Raw genomic sequence first — 19,586 nt, forward strand, 5'->3', positions numbered from 1 at the left:
CACAAAAGATGAACTAAATCAATTATTTTCTTCAAAGCCTGTGGGTGCCCATAAAGATGGTCACACTCCATCTTGGCACAAGGACAGAGAGTTCAAAATTGTCCTCAGCAAGTCATAAGACCTAAAAAGGTCAAAGGTGTGGCTACAGTAGGATGTTTGGCTATCTTAGTCTAAATAACAATAGACCTGAGTCTGAGGTGTGGCTACTCCTGACTCTCAAGGCTAAGGAAGGAGAAGTTGAATCTGAGGTGTGGCTACTCCTGACCTCAAGGCTAGGGAACAAGAAGTTGGAGGTAAGGTGTGGTGACTGAACCCTTAGAATAAGTGAGGAAGAAAAGTCTGTTCCATGTACTTGATACTGTCTGTGTTACTCTTTTTGGTTAAGGTGAAAAATAAACTTGTGGTGTTTCGTTATTAATTAATCTGCCCTTCCTGACCTTTATTCTGTCTCTCTGTCTTGTCTTTATCATCTATAGCTATGGACTTGGGGCCGCTCAGCTGGCTCTGATTGCAGCCCCACAAAGACCACTCCCAACAAAAGCCAGAGCCTTGTGTGGTTCTTGGCCTATAATTCCAGGACCTCGGGAAGCTAAAACACACTGCCATGAGTTGCAAATCAGCTTCAGCTTATAGCAACACCCTGTCTTAAAAAAAAAAAAAAAAAAAAAAAAAAAAGACATTTTTTTTATATTTGTTTTTCCAGTGTCTCTGTATTGTTTTGGAGCCTGTCCTGGAACTAGCTCTACAGACCAGGCTGGCCTCAAACTCACAGAGATCCGCCTGCCTCTGCCTCCCGAGTACTGGGATTAAAGGCATATGCCACCTCTGTCTGGCAAAGGTGTTTTGCTAAATTGAGGACTTCAGCTTCCGATTATATTTTTAGACTATGGTGGCAAGAAATAACATTTTTTTTTTTTTAAATAGAGGATCTCTAACCAAGATTAATGTCTCTTGAGATCTCATTTTTAGCAGACATTTCAAGTTCATTATGTGATTCACTTTGTTTTTGTCAGAGCTTACATTTCTACTTTCATGTCAAAATCATAAACACATTCTACATTTCAACAGCTTTATGGTTTCACACTTACATTTAGTTGCGTGTGTGTCTGTTCGGGAGCAATTTTGGCAAGATTTTTGAAGGAGAGACGAATTTTATTTAGCCTGTTTCCTCATTCATCCTTACTATGATCTAAAATGCTCTATTTTTGCAATTTATTGTTTCATTTTAAAATTATGGTTGTATATGTTTCTATAATACATTTAATTCAATAAATAAATGTATATATAATGATCACCTCTGGCTCTGTAGGACATATGTTAAGTGAACGTATGTTGTATCTTGACCATCTTCCCATGTTTATTCTAAACCTTACAACCATTTCCTCAGGGATTTAACATGATTTGTGTTCAACTTTATCTGTTGAGAATAGAAGCTCTTAAAACCTTTCAGATAAAGCAGTGTTTATGTCAGTATTTAAAAATCTCCTGAAATGTTAAGGTCTCTTCTGACTGTCTTATTCCTAGCCTCATCGCCTCATCTATGTCACACACACACACACACACACACACACACACACACACACACACACACCTATTTAAAACTGATACTAGATACAGCACTACAAACCTCCCTACATGCTGTGTTTATGGTCATTCCAGCAGTAATTTACAACCTCTAAGTGTCTTTTATCTATAATCTCCACATTTCTATCTCATTCACAAAAAGACGGTGAGAGCCCTCATTAAATGCCTTACTCAAGTCTTCACCTAGTCTTTCTCCAATACTCCCTTTTACTGACTCCAGCAGGAGAAACAGGCTACTTGAACATGACTTTATATTAACAAGTCTACCACAGGTGCAATACTAACCATCATTCATAATCACCCTCACAGTTTAAATTCTTTCTTGTGACAAGCATGCATTACTTGAACCAAGTGCCATCAATTAAAGAAAAAAAGAAATGGACTGGTTCTGTACTCTAGAAGGATGAATGGTTCTAAATTGCTCAGATAGCTTCAAAACACTGACAGAGAAAGAGCATTCACATTACCTTTGCCCCACAATCTGCTCCTTTCTGAATGCAGAATCCAATGAACCGTGGGTCTGCCACTTTTACCAATATGTTGTCCACACAATAGACATGAATACTCCAGATGCCTCTTTGCTCCATGTCCTCCACAATGTTTTGGGCTGCAAGAGCCCGGTAGAGACCACCATTCCCATCTGAAAAATAAAACAACCCAATAGGAGCACATCATGAACCAATGTGAAGGGAACCAGATGGCTTTCATAACGAAGTAGGAAAAAAAAAAAAAAAAGAACCAGAAAAGCACTGAGTTCAGGTATCAAAAGTTATAGTACAAAGCTATGTTAAAGGTTCATTAGCATAAAAGTATAGAATATCATTAATGTAAATATAGGAAACCTCAAAACAATAATTTAGTATGTCATATAGTCTAATATAACACTTATCAAACAATGATTATTTCAGACATTTTAAGTTTTATTAACATTTATGACTCAAATCAGCCCTATATTTATATCCCAAACAAACTTAACTATCTCAAAATAAAGATATTTAAGCATTTTATACTAACTCACTGTTAAGAAGCCAGACTTATATGAAAACCTATTGACATTTAAACTAAATGTAAGTAAAAGCTTTTCTCTCTTTTGACTGCTGTTTTAATATATTTCTTCTAACAATCTTGCATTACTTAAACAATAATGAAAATCAGACAGCTTCCCAAAACATAGCTAAGAATAACAGTAAGCTCTTCTACTAAGACAGAGAGAGAGATAGGGGCTGAGAATGCAGTTCAGTGAGTAGAGTACATGCCTAGCATGCATGGTCTCTGGGTTTGATCTCCAGCACCTTCTAAACAGTGTGGTGGCACAAACCTCTAATTCCAGCACTTAAAAAGTGGGGACAGGAGGATCAGGAGTTTAAGGTCCTGTAAACTACATAATGAGTTGCAGACGAGCCTGGGCTACATGAATCCTTGCCTCAAAACAAACAAATGGACAAACAAACAATAATATTCTTTTGCAAATAGGAATCCAGATGAAATACAGGCCCACATATGGCAAAGGTCACTGATTTTGCTGTCCATTCCTTTCAAACTTTCCTCTAAGTACAGACTGACACAGATGCAGGTCTTATGGTTGAGCTTGCACTCCAGGTCATTGTGTGTGGCTATATAAGCAGGACACTGTCCAGTTCCAATAAATGCCATTAACAAGCTACAGTGTTCATATGTTAACTTCATATATACAACCTAGTGCCCCTACTCAAAGTGTATACAGTTCTGCATTGTACATTTCCTGATCAAGATTTCTCTTTGCCACTTAATGTCTCTAAGCAGTTATCTCCACACGATTTAAGAACTAAAGCCATTTGTAAGCTCTCATTTAGCCTCCTCTTATCATTTTGATGGTTTAATTTTCAATGTTGGCATGTGAACCCAGAACCTTGTACACACCAGGCAAGCAATCTCACACTGCTTACCTCATCAGTCAAACCTCTTACTTACTAAATAGTAATGCTACCCAGTTTTTCACTACAGTAAATAGTGTGCTGAGGACACTGGTGGGTGTGTGTGTGTGTGTGTGTGTGTGTGTGTGTGTGTGTGTGTGTGTGTGTGAAGACAATGAATGTCCAGAAAGCTGCTCAGGGGCAGACAGTAACAAGAAGTATAAAAATGGATCCATCCATTTTGCCCATGGACACTTTCAACTTTTTAAATCACTATCACTTTGAAGGGGAAGGACCTGATATTTTTAACATCCAAATCATGACATTTAAAAGAAAACCAAAGTTAATGATTTGTTCCAGTGCTATCAAATAAGTCACCGTTAAATACAGATGATTACAAACCTGGAGCCATAGAGACTTTGTTTTTCTCTTCCAAGATAATTTTCCCATCAAAACTCATAGCTGGCAGCATTCCCTGCTGAAAGAAGACCACATTCTCCTTTTGTAAACCAAAGTACTTGTGCTTCATGAAGAACTCCTTTGTAGACTCCATTGTCCTACCGCTGGTCATTATATACCTAACAAAAGAAAAGCCAACTTTTTAAGCAATGATATTGTATGACTTAGGACAAAAGAAAGTGAAATCTTCCTAAGCTACACAGAATCTATCCTTGAGAGTGCTAGCTTTTTTCTTATTTGACTCATTTCATCGTTTTTCTGGTTTAGACACACTAATTATTATATTTCTTCCATCAATTTTTATCAATTCTTATGCATAAAATCAGGCTGTAACAAATATACTTCCAGAAGCAGAGAACCTCTATCTAGCAGCATAAATAAGCATTTAGAACTCTGTGAAAGTGTACGCTAAAATTAAAAGTTTTTATTCTAAATAGAGGAAAAACAGATAACAGCAATTCTACAGGCTAATGGTCTCTTGCAGTTCTTATTAAAATCTAAAATAGACCCCCAGACTCTGATTACCATCCATTTATAATCACAGAAATAAAATTATATATGTTATTGCCACAAAACTTTAATTCGGGGTCTTGAGAAAAAGCTCAACAGTTAAGACCAGTGTCTGCTCTTCCAGGGGACATCGTTCCATTCTCAGCATCTACAGTGACTCACAACTGTCTCAAATTCCAGTTCTAGGAATCCAGCGCCTATTCCTGTCTTCAGGCATTGGGCACACATAAGGGTACTCAGACATATATGCAGGCAAAACACTTATACACATTTAAAAAAAATCAAAAAAATATTGTTTTTAACTGAATTTATGATACAATGGCAAAGGAGGGGGGAAAAGCCTATCTAAAAACTACAATTAGAAACTGAGTGGCTCAGGGCCTTATTAGAATATAAGCTGCATAAAAGTTAAGATTTTCGTTTCAGTTAGTGATTGATACTTAGCACTTAGAAACAGCAACTCAATAATCACTGAATAAATAAACTGATAGAGAACAGGGCTGGAGAGATGACTCATAGGTTAAGAGCTCTTGCTTGGTGGTTTACCACTGTAACTGCATTACCAGAGGACCTGAGGCCCTCTTCTGGCCTCTGCAGGTACTGCAAGCATGTAGAGCACAGATATACAGGAAGGTATAACATCCATACATAAAACATAATTTTAAATTGATTGAGAAAATGGCATGATTTCCTACCACAATAAGTATATCTGCTAAAAAAAATATTTCTGGGCATTTTGATATTTGTATAAGCTGGGCCACAACCACAATTCTTTGTTTTATACAAATATAAAAGGTGAGGAACTGCAATTCATATAAAAAAAAAAAAAAAAAAAAAAAAAAAAAAAACAGAAACGTAACACTGTAAAAAGCCAAGGGAAGACAGAAGGAAAAAAAAAAAATCAATCAATCCAACAGATTTAGAAACCAGGGTTGTAAATAACATGATGGCTGCATAGAACACAGATGCCCCTCAAATCAAGATGGAAAAACAGTTCACAGCGTCCCAGTGCTTTTACTGAGAAGAACTTGATTGAACATCTTGGAAATTATTCCAATGTCTTCGAAGGGTTCAGAGAACTGCAGAGCAGCGGGGATTTAGACTTAGGGCCCCCACGGGAGTGGGGAGGGGTATCTTCCAAAAGGGAATCAGGGTAAGTAGCTGCTTTGTCCTGACCACCTTTTCTCATGAAGGTACAGGCTAGGGAATCTGCACTAGGACCAGAGGTTGTTGCTCGGAAACAAAAACAAAACAAAACAAAACAAAAAAAAAAAACAAAAAAACAAAAAAACAAAAACAACCCAGCAGTTTGGTTGGTCATATGGGACTGAAGTCATGAGATGTAGGTCCTGAGGGATATCAACTGCACAGCTGCTTCCCCATCAAAAAATGCTACTCTCCAAAACTACTCTGGGAAAGTGATCAGAGAGATATAAGGGGAAGAAAAAGAGAGAGAGACAAAAACAGAGAGATAGAGAGAGAGAAAGGCAGCGCAGAATTGCCTGTCATGGCGCTTAAGTGACAGTGAGTAGAGGCTGAGAAAACAATATGACCCAGAGCAGAGAAATCCCAGTAGCCTTCAACCCTGTAAAGCAACAACAGTCCCAAATGCCTGAGAGAGGAAACAAAGGAACAATTAGGAATCAGAATGCCACTGGACACCAGAAACAATAAAGGAACACCTTCAGAGTTCAGGAAACTGGTTTTCAACCAGAAAGCCTCTTCTACACAACCTATCAATCAGTAAAACATTTCTGAATTGAGGGCTTAATCAGTACTGAGAGGAATTCCTAAAGTGCTCAGTTAGGACTGTAAAAGTTAAGAGCATACAGTTATCTATAATATCATATATTACTTTCAACATATACAGATAATTACACTTCCAAAGAACACCACTGGTAACAGGAAGCTGGTCTCCTTGTCAGTAAGTTTATACAGGCTTTGAATATTGCAGAACAGATATTTCAGCATGAGACCTGGCTTACCATGGGATGACACACTTGTTGCCATAGTGCTTTTCAGCTAACTGCTGTAGCTTCAGAATACGTTCTGCTTGGATCTGGAAAAGTGTCTTGTGGGATGGCAAGCCAACATCATACATGCCCTTGGGATATGCAACTCCAAGTCTTGTCCCCTGCCCTCCAGCCAGAAGGAGAACTGCTACTTTGTTCTGAGAAATCTGGGAAAGTCCTAAAAAGAAAACACTTGTATCACAAAACTTCCATAATCAACATGTAGAATTAAGCTTGAGAGGCTTCAATGAACACATTAAACTATTTTTCTAGGGCTGGAGAATTGGCTCAGCTATTCTTCTAGAAGACCCAAGTTCAATTCCCAGGTGGCTCACAACTGCCCTGTAACTCCAACTCCAAGGAGGTCCCAATACTTCTGGTCCCCATGGGGAAACACACACACACAATTTTAAAATAAATCTTTTTTAAATTAAAATTAAAAAAACTGTGTTTATACTAAGCACTATGTACTCTCTACACCCAGTACATATTTTTGGTTGCTTCACTGTTCATGTGTCTTTTTCCATTCTTCCTAATTTTTTCATTTTCACTTTTAGCCTGGAAGAACATTACTTCCCTCTGCTGTTCCACTCCAATGCCAGGTCCCTATAGTCAGCTACACTTTAACACCGGCTCACCATCAACACCAATTTAAAGCTTTCCCCAGCTGCAACCAGCTATCAAAGTATCCCTATGAAGTTCTTTCCCTGCTAAACTACTGCTTTGTTCCAATTTCCCAAGTGTTTTTAGCTTTAATGCTTTTATAACTAACAGCTCACTATAACTTCATCCTTTATGTTCCCTAGACCTGGTTTGTTACTCTTCCTCAGTTCTTTCCATCTGTGGGTGTGTACCCAGGCTGGTCATCACCAGAGACAACTGGAACTGTGCCCACCAGTTACACATTCCAGACATTGTTATGTGTATCTTGCCTCCATTTAACAACTACTATTCTAATATAATTATATATAGTCATAGTTATAACATAAGCCATATATATTGTAATTTAATAAAAAGGTGTTCTGTGGGCTAGGGAGATGATTCAGTGTAAGAGAACTTGCTCTGTATGCACATTAAAAGCTAGGTATGACTGTATGCCTGTAACCCCAGCACTGGAGGAGATGTGATATCAAGAGTTCACTGGCCAAGCAGCCTAGCCAGCCAGCCTAGCTAGCAGAAAAGGTGAACTTCATAAAGGGACCCTGCCTCAAGGCAATGAGGTGGAGAGCGGTAGCAGAAGATGCCTGGATGTCCTGGCCTCTGCATGTGCATGTGCATGGGTTCACACACTCCCATACTTATGTGCATATAGCATTCGCATAAAAATACAAACACACACAACACGTTCTTGTATTCTTCATGTTCTGGAATCTAGCCTTTGAGTAGACAGAGAAAAATGAAAGGAGAAAGAGCAGTCTATGGAGTTTCAAACCAGGACAGCTCACAATCAAATGCATTTCATGTGGTTGTTCACTGAAGCCACTAATGGGCACCCTGGCTGAAGGGATCAGCTACTCCAGCTGTGAAACTACAGTAATGCTTCAGTGTTATCACAAGTATACAATGCTAAAATGAGGATCACAGGATGACAGATACAATACCAATGGAAATTAAGTAGACAAAATTCCGTGACTTTTTCCAGGTATGAAGCAATGATACATATATTTAGACTTGGCTGAGTAACAGGAAACTATGAACTGTTCATATGCTAAAGCAGGCTGGGCATGGTGCTTCATACTTCTAATCCCAGCACTTATGGGCAGAAGCAGCAGTTCAAGGCCAGCTTAGTCTTCACAGCAAAACCTTGTTTCAAAAAAAAAAAAAAAATCTAAATATAGCTAGCAGTGGTGGCGAATGCCTTTTACTTCTAGCACTAGGCACTCGGGAGGCAGAAGCAGGCAGATCTTTGTGAGTTAGAGGTCAGCCTGGTCTACAGAGTGAGTTCCCGGACAGCTACGGCTACATAGAGAAACAAACATAACATACATACATACATACATACATACATACATACATACATACATACATATCCTCAGGATTCTTCAGAAATATTAAAAGTCTGAATAATCACATTCCTTTATCCTCTTTTTCATCTCTTCATAATAGGACCCAACAGTTAGACTTTCTTACAGGAAGAATTTTAACACAGATAGGGAAAAAAAAAAAAAAAACTAATTAAGCAAGAGTAAGACCACTCCAGGTCTAGAAAACATCTCTCTTTGGAGATCCATGCTGTGGAGGCCAGCAGGCTTGGACGGAACACGGCCTTTTAAAAGTCAAACATGTCCTGCATAACGTCCTGGTTGGACTAGTTCCTCATCAGTGCTTTAACTTGGACAGGTGCCTAAAACAAGGACAGTCTCACAGGTACTTCTGAAGCAGAGCACAAGAGAGCCTCCATGTCAAGTGTGAGCACTCCTGGACAAGTCAACAGGCACCCACAGACAACTCAACTAGTGGATATAAAGGAAAATTACCCAAGACAGCTAATCAGAATAATACTAAAACACAAGGGGTTTGGCTTGTTTGTTTGTTTGTTTTTGAGACAAGGTCTCACCCAGCTCATGCTGGCCTCAAACTCCCTTTATAGCCAAAAATGGACTTGAACCTACTGATCCTCCTGCCTCCACATCCATGCATTGGGGCTAAAGGCATGTACCACCACGCCCACCTTATGTCGTTACATTTTAATCATGTTAGCACAAAAAGTAGACTAACAAGGACATTTCTCTCTATATGAACTCATTTTATAAACTAAGACACTACTGTGAATTGCACTAGGCACTAAACAAAAACACACTGTAATCAGTGTGGGTTGGAGAGACCATATGTTTGGCAATAATACATATTTTAAACCATATATTGAACTATGATGTTACATGAAACAAAAAGAAATATTAAGCTGGACGTTGGTGGTGCACGCCTTTAATCCCAGCACTCAGGAGGCAGAGGCAGGTGGATCTCTGTGAGTTTGAGGCCAGCCTGGTCTACAGAGCCAGTTCCAAGACAGGCTCCAAAGCTTCACAGAGAAACCCTGTCTCGAAGAAAAAAAAAAGGGGGGGGATACTAATTTTTAGTCAAAGTAGCATATGTAGAAATGTATTAAACCATATTTGTCTCAAGATAAGTTTATATAATATATATATATTTCAACTATTTCATAAGTTCATATAAAGTTCTACACAACAATATCCTATATATGTATGTATGTAAAAGAAATACTATAAAAGATTACTAGTGGTTATTTTTCTCTGGAATATGGAATGGCAGAAATTGGTATTTTTTTCCCTTTGATATTTTTAGTTTTTTTTTTTTAATTTCTTTAAGGTAGATATGTATTTCTTTTAAAATAAAACAAATATATTAAAACTTTACTAACTTAAGAAAAATTAGGAGATAATGTTATGATTACATTTCTTCTCCACAAGACAGTTATAAAGTGAAAACACACCACTACAGGCCCTGGGAATGCAGCCAGGTTCTAGCATCCACTCGCAGGACCACTGTAATTCCTAGGAAAATGTCTCATAGCAAGAAAAGGGGTAACACTGAACAGTTATTAGTCTAACAGTATTAACTTGTATTTAATTTTTAAAAAAAAAGCTATCATATTTTCCTTTAGTAAAATGTCATTCTTCTCAAAGCTTCTAATTGCTTCTCTTTCACGATCTCAACAGTTCCCAGTTGCTCTTCTATGTTACACTATGTGTAGCCAGAAAACTTTTATATTTTTGGTTGTGGGCCAAGCCTTTAACGGCTGAGCCATCTTTCCAGCCCTAGCTGAAAACTTTAAAACTCAAATTAAAGTAAGATCTCTCTTCAACAAGGAGATTACATATTAACCCATAAGAGATAATTTTCTACCCTTGGCTTCAAACATTCTTTACCATTTTGTTAACAGACATTTTGAAACTACTATAAAATACTTCTTTCCACCATTATGGAGATGTTATGAGATTCTTCACAGCATAGAAAACACAATGTTATAGTCTTCACAATGGCAACCTCCTCCCTCTCTTTTGCTATGAATGTGTAAACACACAGCCATTTCTGGCTAGTGAGAAGGACACACAGTCAGTTATAAATCCCCACCCTACTGTTAAGCCACAAATAAATACTGCTCCCGGATACTGAGCCAAAAGGAAGTTTGCTTTGCTCCCTCTTGGTCCATACATGGTTCTAACAACTGTGGATTATTCTTTAGATGAAAAACCATAAATGAAAAGCTAAAGAAAACTCAAATGAAGGATGGCCTACATGTTGCTTGCAGCCATTATAGAAGATGTTAAGACTCCAACCTCCTCAAGTGCTAAGGAGAAATGTGAGCAACTTGGATATCGGAGGGAAGAAGCCCACGTGGCTTCTGGCTTGGCGGAGTAGCTTTTTTTTTTTTTTTTTTTTTTTTTTTTTGATGTAATTTTAAAAGCATGAGGTCTTTTATATTCCAAGTGCACTGGGGTCCATAGTCATGCGCCATGCAGGGGCAGAGGGCTAAGGTCCAGGAGTAGCCTTTTTTAAACCCAGGAGTAGAGCAAGGTTTATGATTCCAAAGTCAGTGTAAGTCATGGCTTCACCCAAACTCTCCTCTCCCTCCTTAGTGGCCCTGCCCCATTCTCAGTAAGAAGCTACAAGGTTAGGTATGGCTCTCTGTAAGGGGCTATGTTAGGCATGACTCTTGGTAAGAGGCTAGGTTAGGCAGCTCACAACTGTCTGTGAATCCAGTTCCAGAGGATCCTCACACAGACAGACATACACAGACATGCGTTAAGGCAGAAATACCAATGCATATAAAATAAAAATAAGTAAATTATTTTTAAAAAGTAAACATGTATACAACTAGGTAATACAAGAAAATAAAAATAAATCTGATGTAGTTAAGGCAATTTCTGGTATTTTGATATTCATTTATATAATGAAGTAAGTTAGTCTCATTTATTCAATTAGTTAAGAAAATGAGGCAGAGATTTAACAAGAAGTGTAGACAAACACTTTAAGGTTGTGTTGGTCTGTTGTGGAACAGATTATGTAAAAATGTGTTGCATTTGTTTGTGTTGCAGAATAATTGTTTAACTATGTAAAAGATGTGTTGCATTTGTTTAACTATATAAAGATGTGCTGCTGTTTCACTTTGCTTGCCTAAGGCACCTGACTGGCCTAATAAAAAGCTGAATGACCATTCGCTAAGCAGTAAAGGGACAGGCAGATCTGGTGGGCAGAGAGAATTAGGAGGAGGAGGAATCTAGGCTAAAGAGTGAGAAAGAGAGGGAGCAGCCAGGGGTCAGACAGACAGACACAGAAACAGAGGAAGGAGGAAAATAGGACATACAGAATGAAAGAAAGGTAAAAAGACCCAAGGCAAAACGTAGATGAAAACAAACAGGTTAATTTGAGTTTAAAAAAAAAAAAAAAAAAAAAAAAAAAAAAAGCTAGCCAGAAACAAGCCTAAACTGAGGCCAAGCATTCATAACTAACAATAAGTCTCCATGCCATAATTTGGGGGCTGGCAGTCCAAGAAAACCTACCATATTGGTCTGTCTTCACTGTCAACCTGACTGATCTAGACTCACCTAGAAGACTGGTCAGGCACATTTCTAGGTACATCTGGGAAGGCATTGCCAGAGAAGATTAAATAAAGGGAAAGGAAACCCACTGTACAGGAGGATGACACAACATCCCAAGGTGACCCACTAGGCAAAGCAAGGCGTGGGCCAGATCAAGCTAAAGACAAACACAGGAGGAAATGCATAACAGAATAGAGGGAAGGTAAATTATTTGCCTCAGCTAAAATATGTGCAGCAAGCAATAGGAACTGGGAGTATAAAGAGAAAAAACAAAACTGGAAATACAGGCATGAGCCAGTTTTTAAGGTGGGTTCAATTGAAAGTAGCTTAAATTACAACATTTAACTTGTACCACAACATTTCAGGGAAAAGTAGCCTAGCAAAGAAAGAAAGAGACCAAGGCCAAATAAAGACTAGCATGAAAAGAGCTTTGAAACCAGGCATCAATAATTCAAGTAAAACACAGTTCAACAGTGGAAGACACTGCAGCTACCTTGGCAAGGGTGTTGGTCACTTGCTAGTGGGTCACCTGGTTTCTAGTATGATAGGCAAGCAAGAGTGTTAGCTATAAGATACAGCAACTTGAGTAATTTCAGCATATCTCACAATGTGCTTTGTAAGACGTGAGCCAGTGCTCACTCAGTACCTTCGTTCTCCCAGGCCTGCAGCTGGTCTCCATCTCTGGTGGCACTGCCCAACACCTCTCGGGGCACAGGCTCCATTCGGGCATCCACCTTTTCTCGGTGAGAGGCATGACCAAATCCTCCAATGGCCTTCTGGAAAAATAAATTCAGCTCCTCAAAGTTCATGGCCTGGAGCTCAGTATAAAGTTCTGTCCGTTGGCTTTCTTCCAGCTCATTCCAAAACTGCAGCAGGTGCTCTTGCCCAGCTTTGGACAACCTGAGTTTGAGCTCATTAACATTCATCGTGCCCTGGTGGTGAAGCTTCGTAAGAACTGAGTTGTGTGAGCTGTGAACCAAAAAGAAAAAAAGAAATTAACAGGCAGAAGTCCAACTCCAAACTGGAGGGGACTTTCCTTACAAAAAGAAAAAAAAAAAAAAAATCATACATAGCATAGTGACATTTCGTTCAACAAAACCATTTATTTGACAGTGGTCCCATGAGATTGTATCACCCTGCCATCCTAGCTACCTTGGGTTATATTTGCAGTGATGTCTGCACAATAATGAAATAGCCTAATGACATATTTCTCAGAACATAACCTCATCATTAAGCTAGGTAATACAATGTTTTCAAGAGCTCAATGTTTAGAAATGAGCTTCTGCCTTTCTGACACTATCTGTGAAAGCTCACACTTAGAAGACAATAATTAGCACTATGCCAGCACTATATATGCCAACACTTTATCGTCTTAACTTTCTACCACTCTCAATCACCTGCAATTGTTATCACTCTTCGTATCGAGGAGTGGCACATGATCTCAGGCATCTCACTCCACTGTCACTCTTCACATCCTTCTTGCTGAGCTACTCAGAACACTAAGCGACCACTTCATATTTCAACTGTTCTCCTGTTGCCGCTAATGATGAAAATAACTACTGTTGTGTTCAGAGTACAGCAATCTTCAGTAGTACAGGACCACCTATAACCATGAAAACTGTATTTCAACAGCAACTTAGGAAAACAGAGATCGCGTGCATTATTTCTACTCACTAAAAACACAGACCCTAACTGGGAAGAAAAGCGATGCCCACTTATCAGGAAAGAAGACCTATTAGTCACAAACATGAGTATTCTATGATCACAAAGCAAAATCTTAAATTGCACAGTGATAAAAAGGGAAGAAAATGAAGAAATAGTTAATCTATCACACACCTAGTATTGTTAAATGCAAGATCTGAGATAGACACTGGCTGGAAAAAGTTCACAATCTAGCTGTATCTCCAGGGTCAAATAGACTGCATAGATAAGAGTAGGAAACAAGGAGACTTTGCTAGCTCTGGGCAAGGAGTGTGAAGAAAATAGGAAGCATTAGAAAGTGAGGGCTAACACACAATGACTAGATAAGGTGACAGCAGAGCTATCCCATGAAAACAAGGCAACAGATTGTAGATCAAAGAATAAGCAATAGAAAGCCAACAGTGGAACAATACACAGGGCATGGTTACCATGTGCTTTAATAGATGAGAAAGAGCTGGATGGTGGTGGTGCACACCTTTGATCCCAGCACTCTGGAGGCAGAGGCAGGCGGATCTCTGTGAGTTCTGGGCCATTCTGGTCTACAAAGTGTGTTCCAGGACAGCCAGGACCATTACACAGAGAAACCCTGTCTTGAAGAGAGAAAAAAGGAATAAGGAAAACAATTATGAACTACATATAATGATACATGTCTAAAAATGCCATAATGAAGTCCATTATTTTTGTATGTTAACTAAAAAAATAAAAAGAAAAAAAAATAGAGGAAAAACAAGAGTATGAACCTGACTAGTTGCAGGCAGGAATAATGAAAGGAATAAATTTGAGGCTCACTATAAGGAATCATTATTACATTTCAATTACTTAGATACAGGGGCTAAAGGGACCTATTCTCCTTTTTATAGGATGGTGAAAAGTGGCACAGAGCATTCAACAGTCCATCTGCATTACTGAACTTCCCCATGCCTCAGGTCCATTACCTATAAAATGAGATGATCAACAGTTTCTACCGCATCACAACCATTCAGCATCCAACACATTGTACAAACTAGGAAGACAACTTATACCTTGTGTCCACGAAGGCACTATGGCTTTTGCAACAAAAGGCAGTAGGCACAGGCTCACCCACTGCAACACCAGACACAAAAGTCAAAAGGACTTTTCCTATAGGAAGAAGGTGGCAGACACCTGGGAGACCCAGGTCACCTGTACCTCCTGCAACCATAATTAAGTCTTGCAACACAAAAATGGACCATGCTGTAACAACACCAGAGCCACCTCTTGTACTAGGCATAACTAGAGGAACTCCAAAAGTCCATCACATAGCTATCAGACTTGGGAGCAAAAGTTTAATTTTATTATCTACACCAAGTTTATATAAACACTTCCAACACTGGTGTCTATAAAATGAGAATAAAATTTTCATTCAATACTGAGGGTTACAAATAATCTTCACAATCAATGAGATTGTGAGGCTCAAAAAGGTTATATAATTTGCCTCAGGCTATATTACTAGTACCTAGAAAGATGGGATTATTGTTTTGTTTTTCGAGAGTGTCTTTGTGTTGCAGCCCTGGCTGTTCTGGAACTCGATTTATAGACCAGGCAGACCTTGAACTCACTGAGATCTGCCTATCTTGCTGGGATTAAAAGCATATGACACCACACCCCATAACTGAGATGTATGACTCCAAGTCTATCGTCTTTCCTTCTCACAAAAGCAGAGACAACATAAAGAATCCAAGGGGAGGTCTCACTTAAATAAAGGCAGTATAATTTGATGGCAATCATCACCAAACTTTAGAATCAGAGCGGGTAGGTTCCTACCTCAACTCTACCATGGTCCAAGTGTGTGATTTTGATCTAATTATTTAACCTTTCAATGCCCTAATTTTTCATGTCTACAAAATGGAGCAGAGACATTCTTAGCCAGGTATAGTGGATGCCATAGTCTTTGCATTTGTGAGGATGAGACAGGTGGAGAATCTGAGGACACAGGGAAACTGTGTCCAAGCTCCAGAGCATAAATAACATGTCTCAAAGGCATACAAACAAACAAAAACAAAATAGAGTGCTTACCTCTAAAATTAAGGGTATTCAAGACTTACTATAATGGAAAGCAGTTTGGAAAGTGTCTAGGACATCAAGGGACCCTATAAAATGGCCCTGGTTAAAGATGTGAAATCTGCACTCCACAGCACTAAGTCCCAACAGAGGTACTATATGCTGCAGAATATTATTTTAAAGTGTGCTACATTTGTTTATGCTCTTGAACATTTGTTTAGTGATGCAAAAAGATGTTTGCTTTTGTTTATGCTGCATTTGTTTAACTCTGTGAATTCTTTGCCTATCTAAAACACCTGATGGTCTAATAAAGAGCTAAACAGCCAACAGCAAGGCAAGAGAAGGGATAGGCAGGACTGGCAGGCAGAGAAATCTTGGAAAAGCAAGATAGAAAAGGAGAGGAGGACACTAGGAGCCAGCCAGCCAGCCACCCAGCCACAACTGACTAAGAGTGAAAGCAAGATGTACAGAAGTAAGATAAGGGAAAAGCCCAGAGGCAAAAGGTAGTTTGGATAATTTAATCTGGCAAGAAACAAGTCACGCTAAGGCCAGGCATTTATAATAAGCCTCCATTGTGTGATTTATTTGGGAGCTTGGTGGCAGGCCCTCCAAAGAGTAAGAGCAAAGAATAAAGAACAACTATGTACTCAATGGGAGTAATAAGAAAAATTGCCTCCCAGAATAATATATTCAGCGAAGATCAGGACATGGATGGCAGCAGTTATCTAAAGGTTGCTGCAGTCTTCTACAAGGGGACAGATCCTAAGGAAAATCCTTCAGTGATTTCACCATAAGGACAGCACACCACAGTGAGCACAAACATGCGTAGGTCAATCACTCAGCATGGCTTCTTGATGGAACCAAGACCCATTGGAAATGCAAGATGAGTGTGCTGTCGCTGGTATAACACCAATTGTTTCACAGTAAGCTCTTAAAAGTTTATTTGTAATCACCAAGTAGTAATGTGTCCTACATTACAAGGGCAAGGACATCATTAGAAACTTTTCACTTTGAGGGAATTGGGATTGATATATAAAATAAGATTGTTTCTAATTTAAATTAAAAAAAAAGAAAAAGCTGCCTTTCAGCTGGGCAGTGGTGGCACACACCTGTAATTCCAGCCAGAGGCAGGAGGGTCTCCAAGTTGGGGGCTAGCCTGGTCTACAGAATGAGTTCCAGGGCAGCCAAGGCTACACAGGGAAACCCTGTCTCCAAACAACAGCAACAAAGTATTCCAATTGATATCTAAGTTTCAAGGGTTATATCACTTTTTCCAGGCTTGTAATAAGATAGTTGGACATGTATAAATTCTCAAAGAATATTTTTTTTAAATAACTAAACACAAAATAAGACAGTTGAGAGAGGTAGATTTGTACTATTTTCCAAGGAATGGTTCCCAGGGTCTCATGTTCATTCAGCCCTGACACTTGAGGGAGCATGTTGTAGTGGGAAGATCAGCAGGGACACTGTAATCAAAGTGGCCCCAGTTTTGGATGCCTCCTCCAGTTCTCTCCCCACCCAGCATTTGACCCTGTGCAAATAATTTCACTTCCTGATGTATGTATTTCCTCATGAAGATAAGACAGCCCATATATATCATTATAGGTCAAAATCAAAGAGGTCACTGTCTACTAAAAGCACATACAAACATACTAAGACAAGTGATAATTGAAGCTGTTCCTTAAAATGTCATCAAAGCCAGGCCAGCCTTTAGTCTCAGCACTCGGGAGGCAGAGACAGGCTGATCTCTGTGAATTCAAGGCCATCCTGGTCTACAGAGCAAGTTCCAGTACAGCCAGATTGTTACACTGAGAAACCCTGTCTTGAAAACAATAACAACAAAGTCATTCAATACCCTTCCCCTTTACATGCTTGGAAAAAAAAGTATTTGTGCAAATAAGACAACTCATGGTAAAGTTTGATATCTGGTCCCAGAAAACCAGCAGTCTACAAAGGTTACCAAAATCATATATGCTTATTCACACATTATGTAACACTCATAATATACATGGTTTGTGTTATCTGACATAGCTATAATCATTAATATAGTACATTTGCAACAAATTCTGTTAAGGGGCTATGGTGTAAGTAAATGGTATATAGCAACAGAGAAAAGAATTAAAGACATGGGTTTTTATACTGACAGCAAAAATCTAAGAGCTAAAAATCTGCACTAGAAATTATGACTAAATTTGGTATATGCCTATAGCCTAACACATCTGAATCAATGCAAATGACAAACCATTAACAAACATGCCTTTATTAGAATATAAGTGCCATATTAAAGATGTCCAGTATTTCCTATTTCCTCCACTACTCCCCCACCTCTGCTGCCATATGTCCTCCAAAATAGGTTAGTAAACTTTTGAAAAAAGAGTACCAAGCCAGCTGTGGTGGCACACGCCTTTAATCCCAGCACTTAGGAGGCAAAGGGGGGTAGATCTCTGTGAGTTTGAAGCCAGCCTGGTCTACAAGGTGAGTGAGTTCCAGGACAGCCAGGGCTACACAGAGAAACCCTGTCTCAAAAAAAAAAAAAAAAAAAAAAGAAAGAAAGAAAGAAAGAAAGGAAGAAAGAAAGAAAGAGAAAAAAGAAAAATAAAAAGGAAAGAAAGGAAGAAAACCGATATGGAGACTGAGTCCTAACCACTAACAGCAAGGACTATGAAGTCTTTTTCCCCCAAGCCAAATGAGTCAACTAACAGTGAAGTAGACAAATGCCTTCATTTCCCTGAAAACCCTTGGGTCCAGGCCCAGTGAACTTCACCTCCAAGTCCCTAAACTTTTGCCTCACATAAATATTAGCAAAATCACTACCACCAATTTCAGATTTCATCAGGCCAAACTTTAAAAAATCTTCCCGTGCTCTTAGCCCTCCAGGCCAATAGAGAGGAAACCCTGAAATCTGAACCCTCTCCCACTATCAATATCAAGCTAGGTAGGGAAGTGGCAAGCCGGTCGGGTGCTAGCCACATCCCCCATTGGGATCCCCTGTCCTCGTGTGAGCTCTCAATTCTTACTCTGGTGTGTCCAAAACACTCTTTCCCATGACAGTTCCAGCGACCATTTATTCCCATCGGGGACCCCTAGATATGGCACAACTATTTGTGAGCCCTGGCCTGAGACCCTAGTGGTTCCTCTTCCCCATCCAGGTGAGGGTCCGCTCGCAACAGCGCTGACACGCGCCAGGGACTCCACCGCCGCCGCATCCTCCTCTCCCTGGTTTCCCCAAGTCCCACCCTGCCGCGACACAGCCCACGCCCCTCCGGAGCTCCAGGCAGCCGGCACGACGGACGGGTTTGGCGACGCGTGGCCCGCTCCGCGCGCTTGGCACGAGGGCGCGCGTTTGAGGGTGCCCCTACCTCCCTCGGCGCTCCCGCGGCTCCGCCTGGCTCCGGCTCCTTCGGCTTGACTACTCGCCGGCGTCCCGCGCGTGTCTGGAATATATACCGTCATCCGGAGGGCCGGGGCGGCGGGGCGGGCCGCTAGCTGCAGCCGAGAAGAGCGCGGCCCCGGCCACCCCGCCCCTGTCGCCGCGGTGAGTGGCTGCGCCGCTGGGCGGAGCGGAAGCCTGCCGACCGGACACGTCAACCACCAGAAGCGGCCAAAGGGGCGGGCACCTGCAGGGGAAGGCGGAGTCTTACGTCATTCGGGTTTCTGTCCAATGGGATGGCCCAAGGTCCTGTCAGTCTCCGGCACCGCCCCCTCACGCACTGCCGCGTGCGGCCCTGGAGAAGGTGAGGCCTGATGGAGGCGCCGCCTTGAGGAAAAGCTCCTAAGCCGGGCCTCGGGGTCATCTCCCGGGTGGGTCGTCGCGCCCTGTCTTCAGGTGACGGATTTCGGAACACCCA

General features: G+C 40.3%; 1 protein-coding gene across 3 annotated transcripts in view; it reads right to left on the reverse strand.

Annotated features, from left to right (window-relative positions):
- The window catches only part of Uap1 (UDP-N-acetylglucosamine pyrophosphorylase 1), a 32,124-nt gene extending 12,769 nt beyond the window's left edge, over positions 1–19,355 (reverse strand). For 2 of the 3 annotated variants that reach the window (XM_051186212.1, XM_051186211.1), the window contains exons 1-5: positions 19,098–19,355; positions 12,665–12,987; positions 6,431–6,635; positions 3,879–4,054; positions 2,052–2,224 (exon numbers count right to left, since the gene is read on the reverse strand). In XM_051186212.1, the coding sequence (XP_051042169.1) occupies positions 2,052–2,224; positions 3,879–4,054; positions 6,431–6,635; positions 12,665–12,944 (834 nt within the window). In that variant the 5' untranslated portion in view covers positions 12,945–12,987; positions 19,098–19,355. The remainder of the gene's footprint in view (positions 1–2,051; positions 2,225–3,878; positions 4,055–6,430; positions 6,636–12,664; positions 12,988–19,097) is intronic. The other variant, XM_051186213.1, reaches the window with a different exon arrangement.
- Positions 19,356–19,586: the final 231 nt, after the last annotated feature.

Source organism: Phodopus roborovskii, unplaced genomic scaffold (genome assembly GCF_943737965.1).
Source record: "Phodopus roborovskii unplaced genomic scaffold, PHOROB, whole genome shotgun sequence".
In the NCBI taxonomy this organism is placed as follows: Eukaryota; Metazoa; Chordata; class Mammalia; order Rodentia; family Cricetidae; genus Phodopus; species Phodopus roborovskii.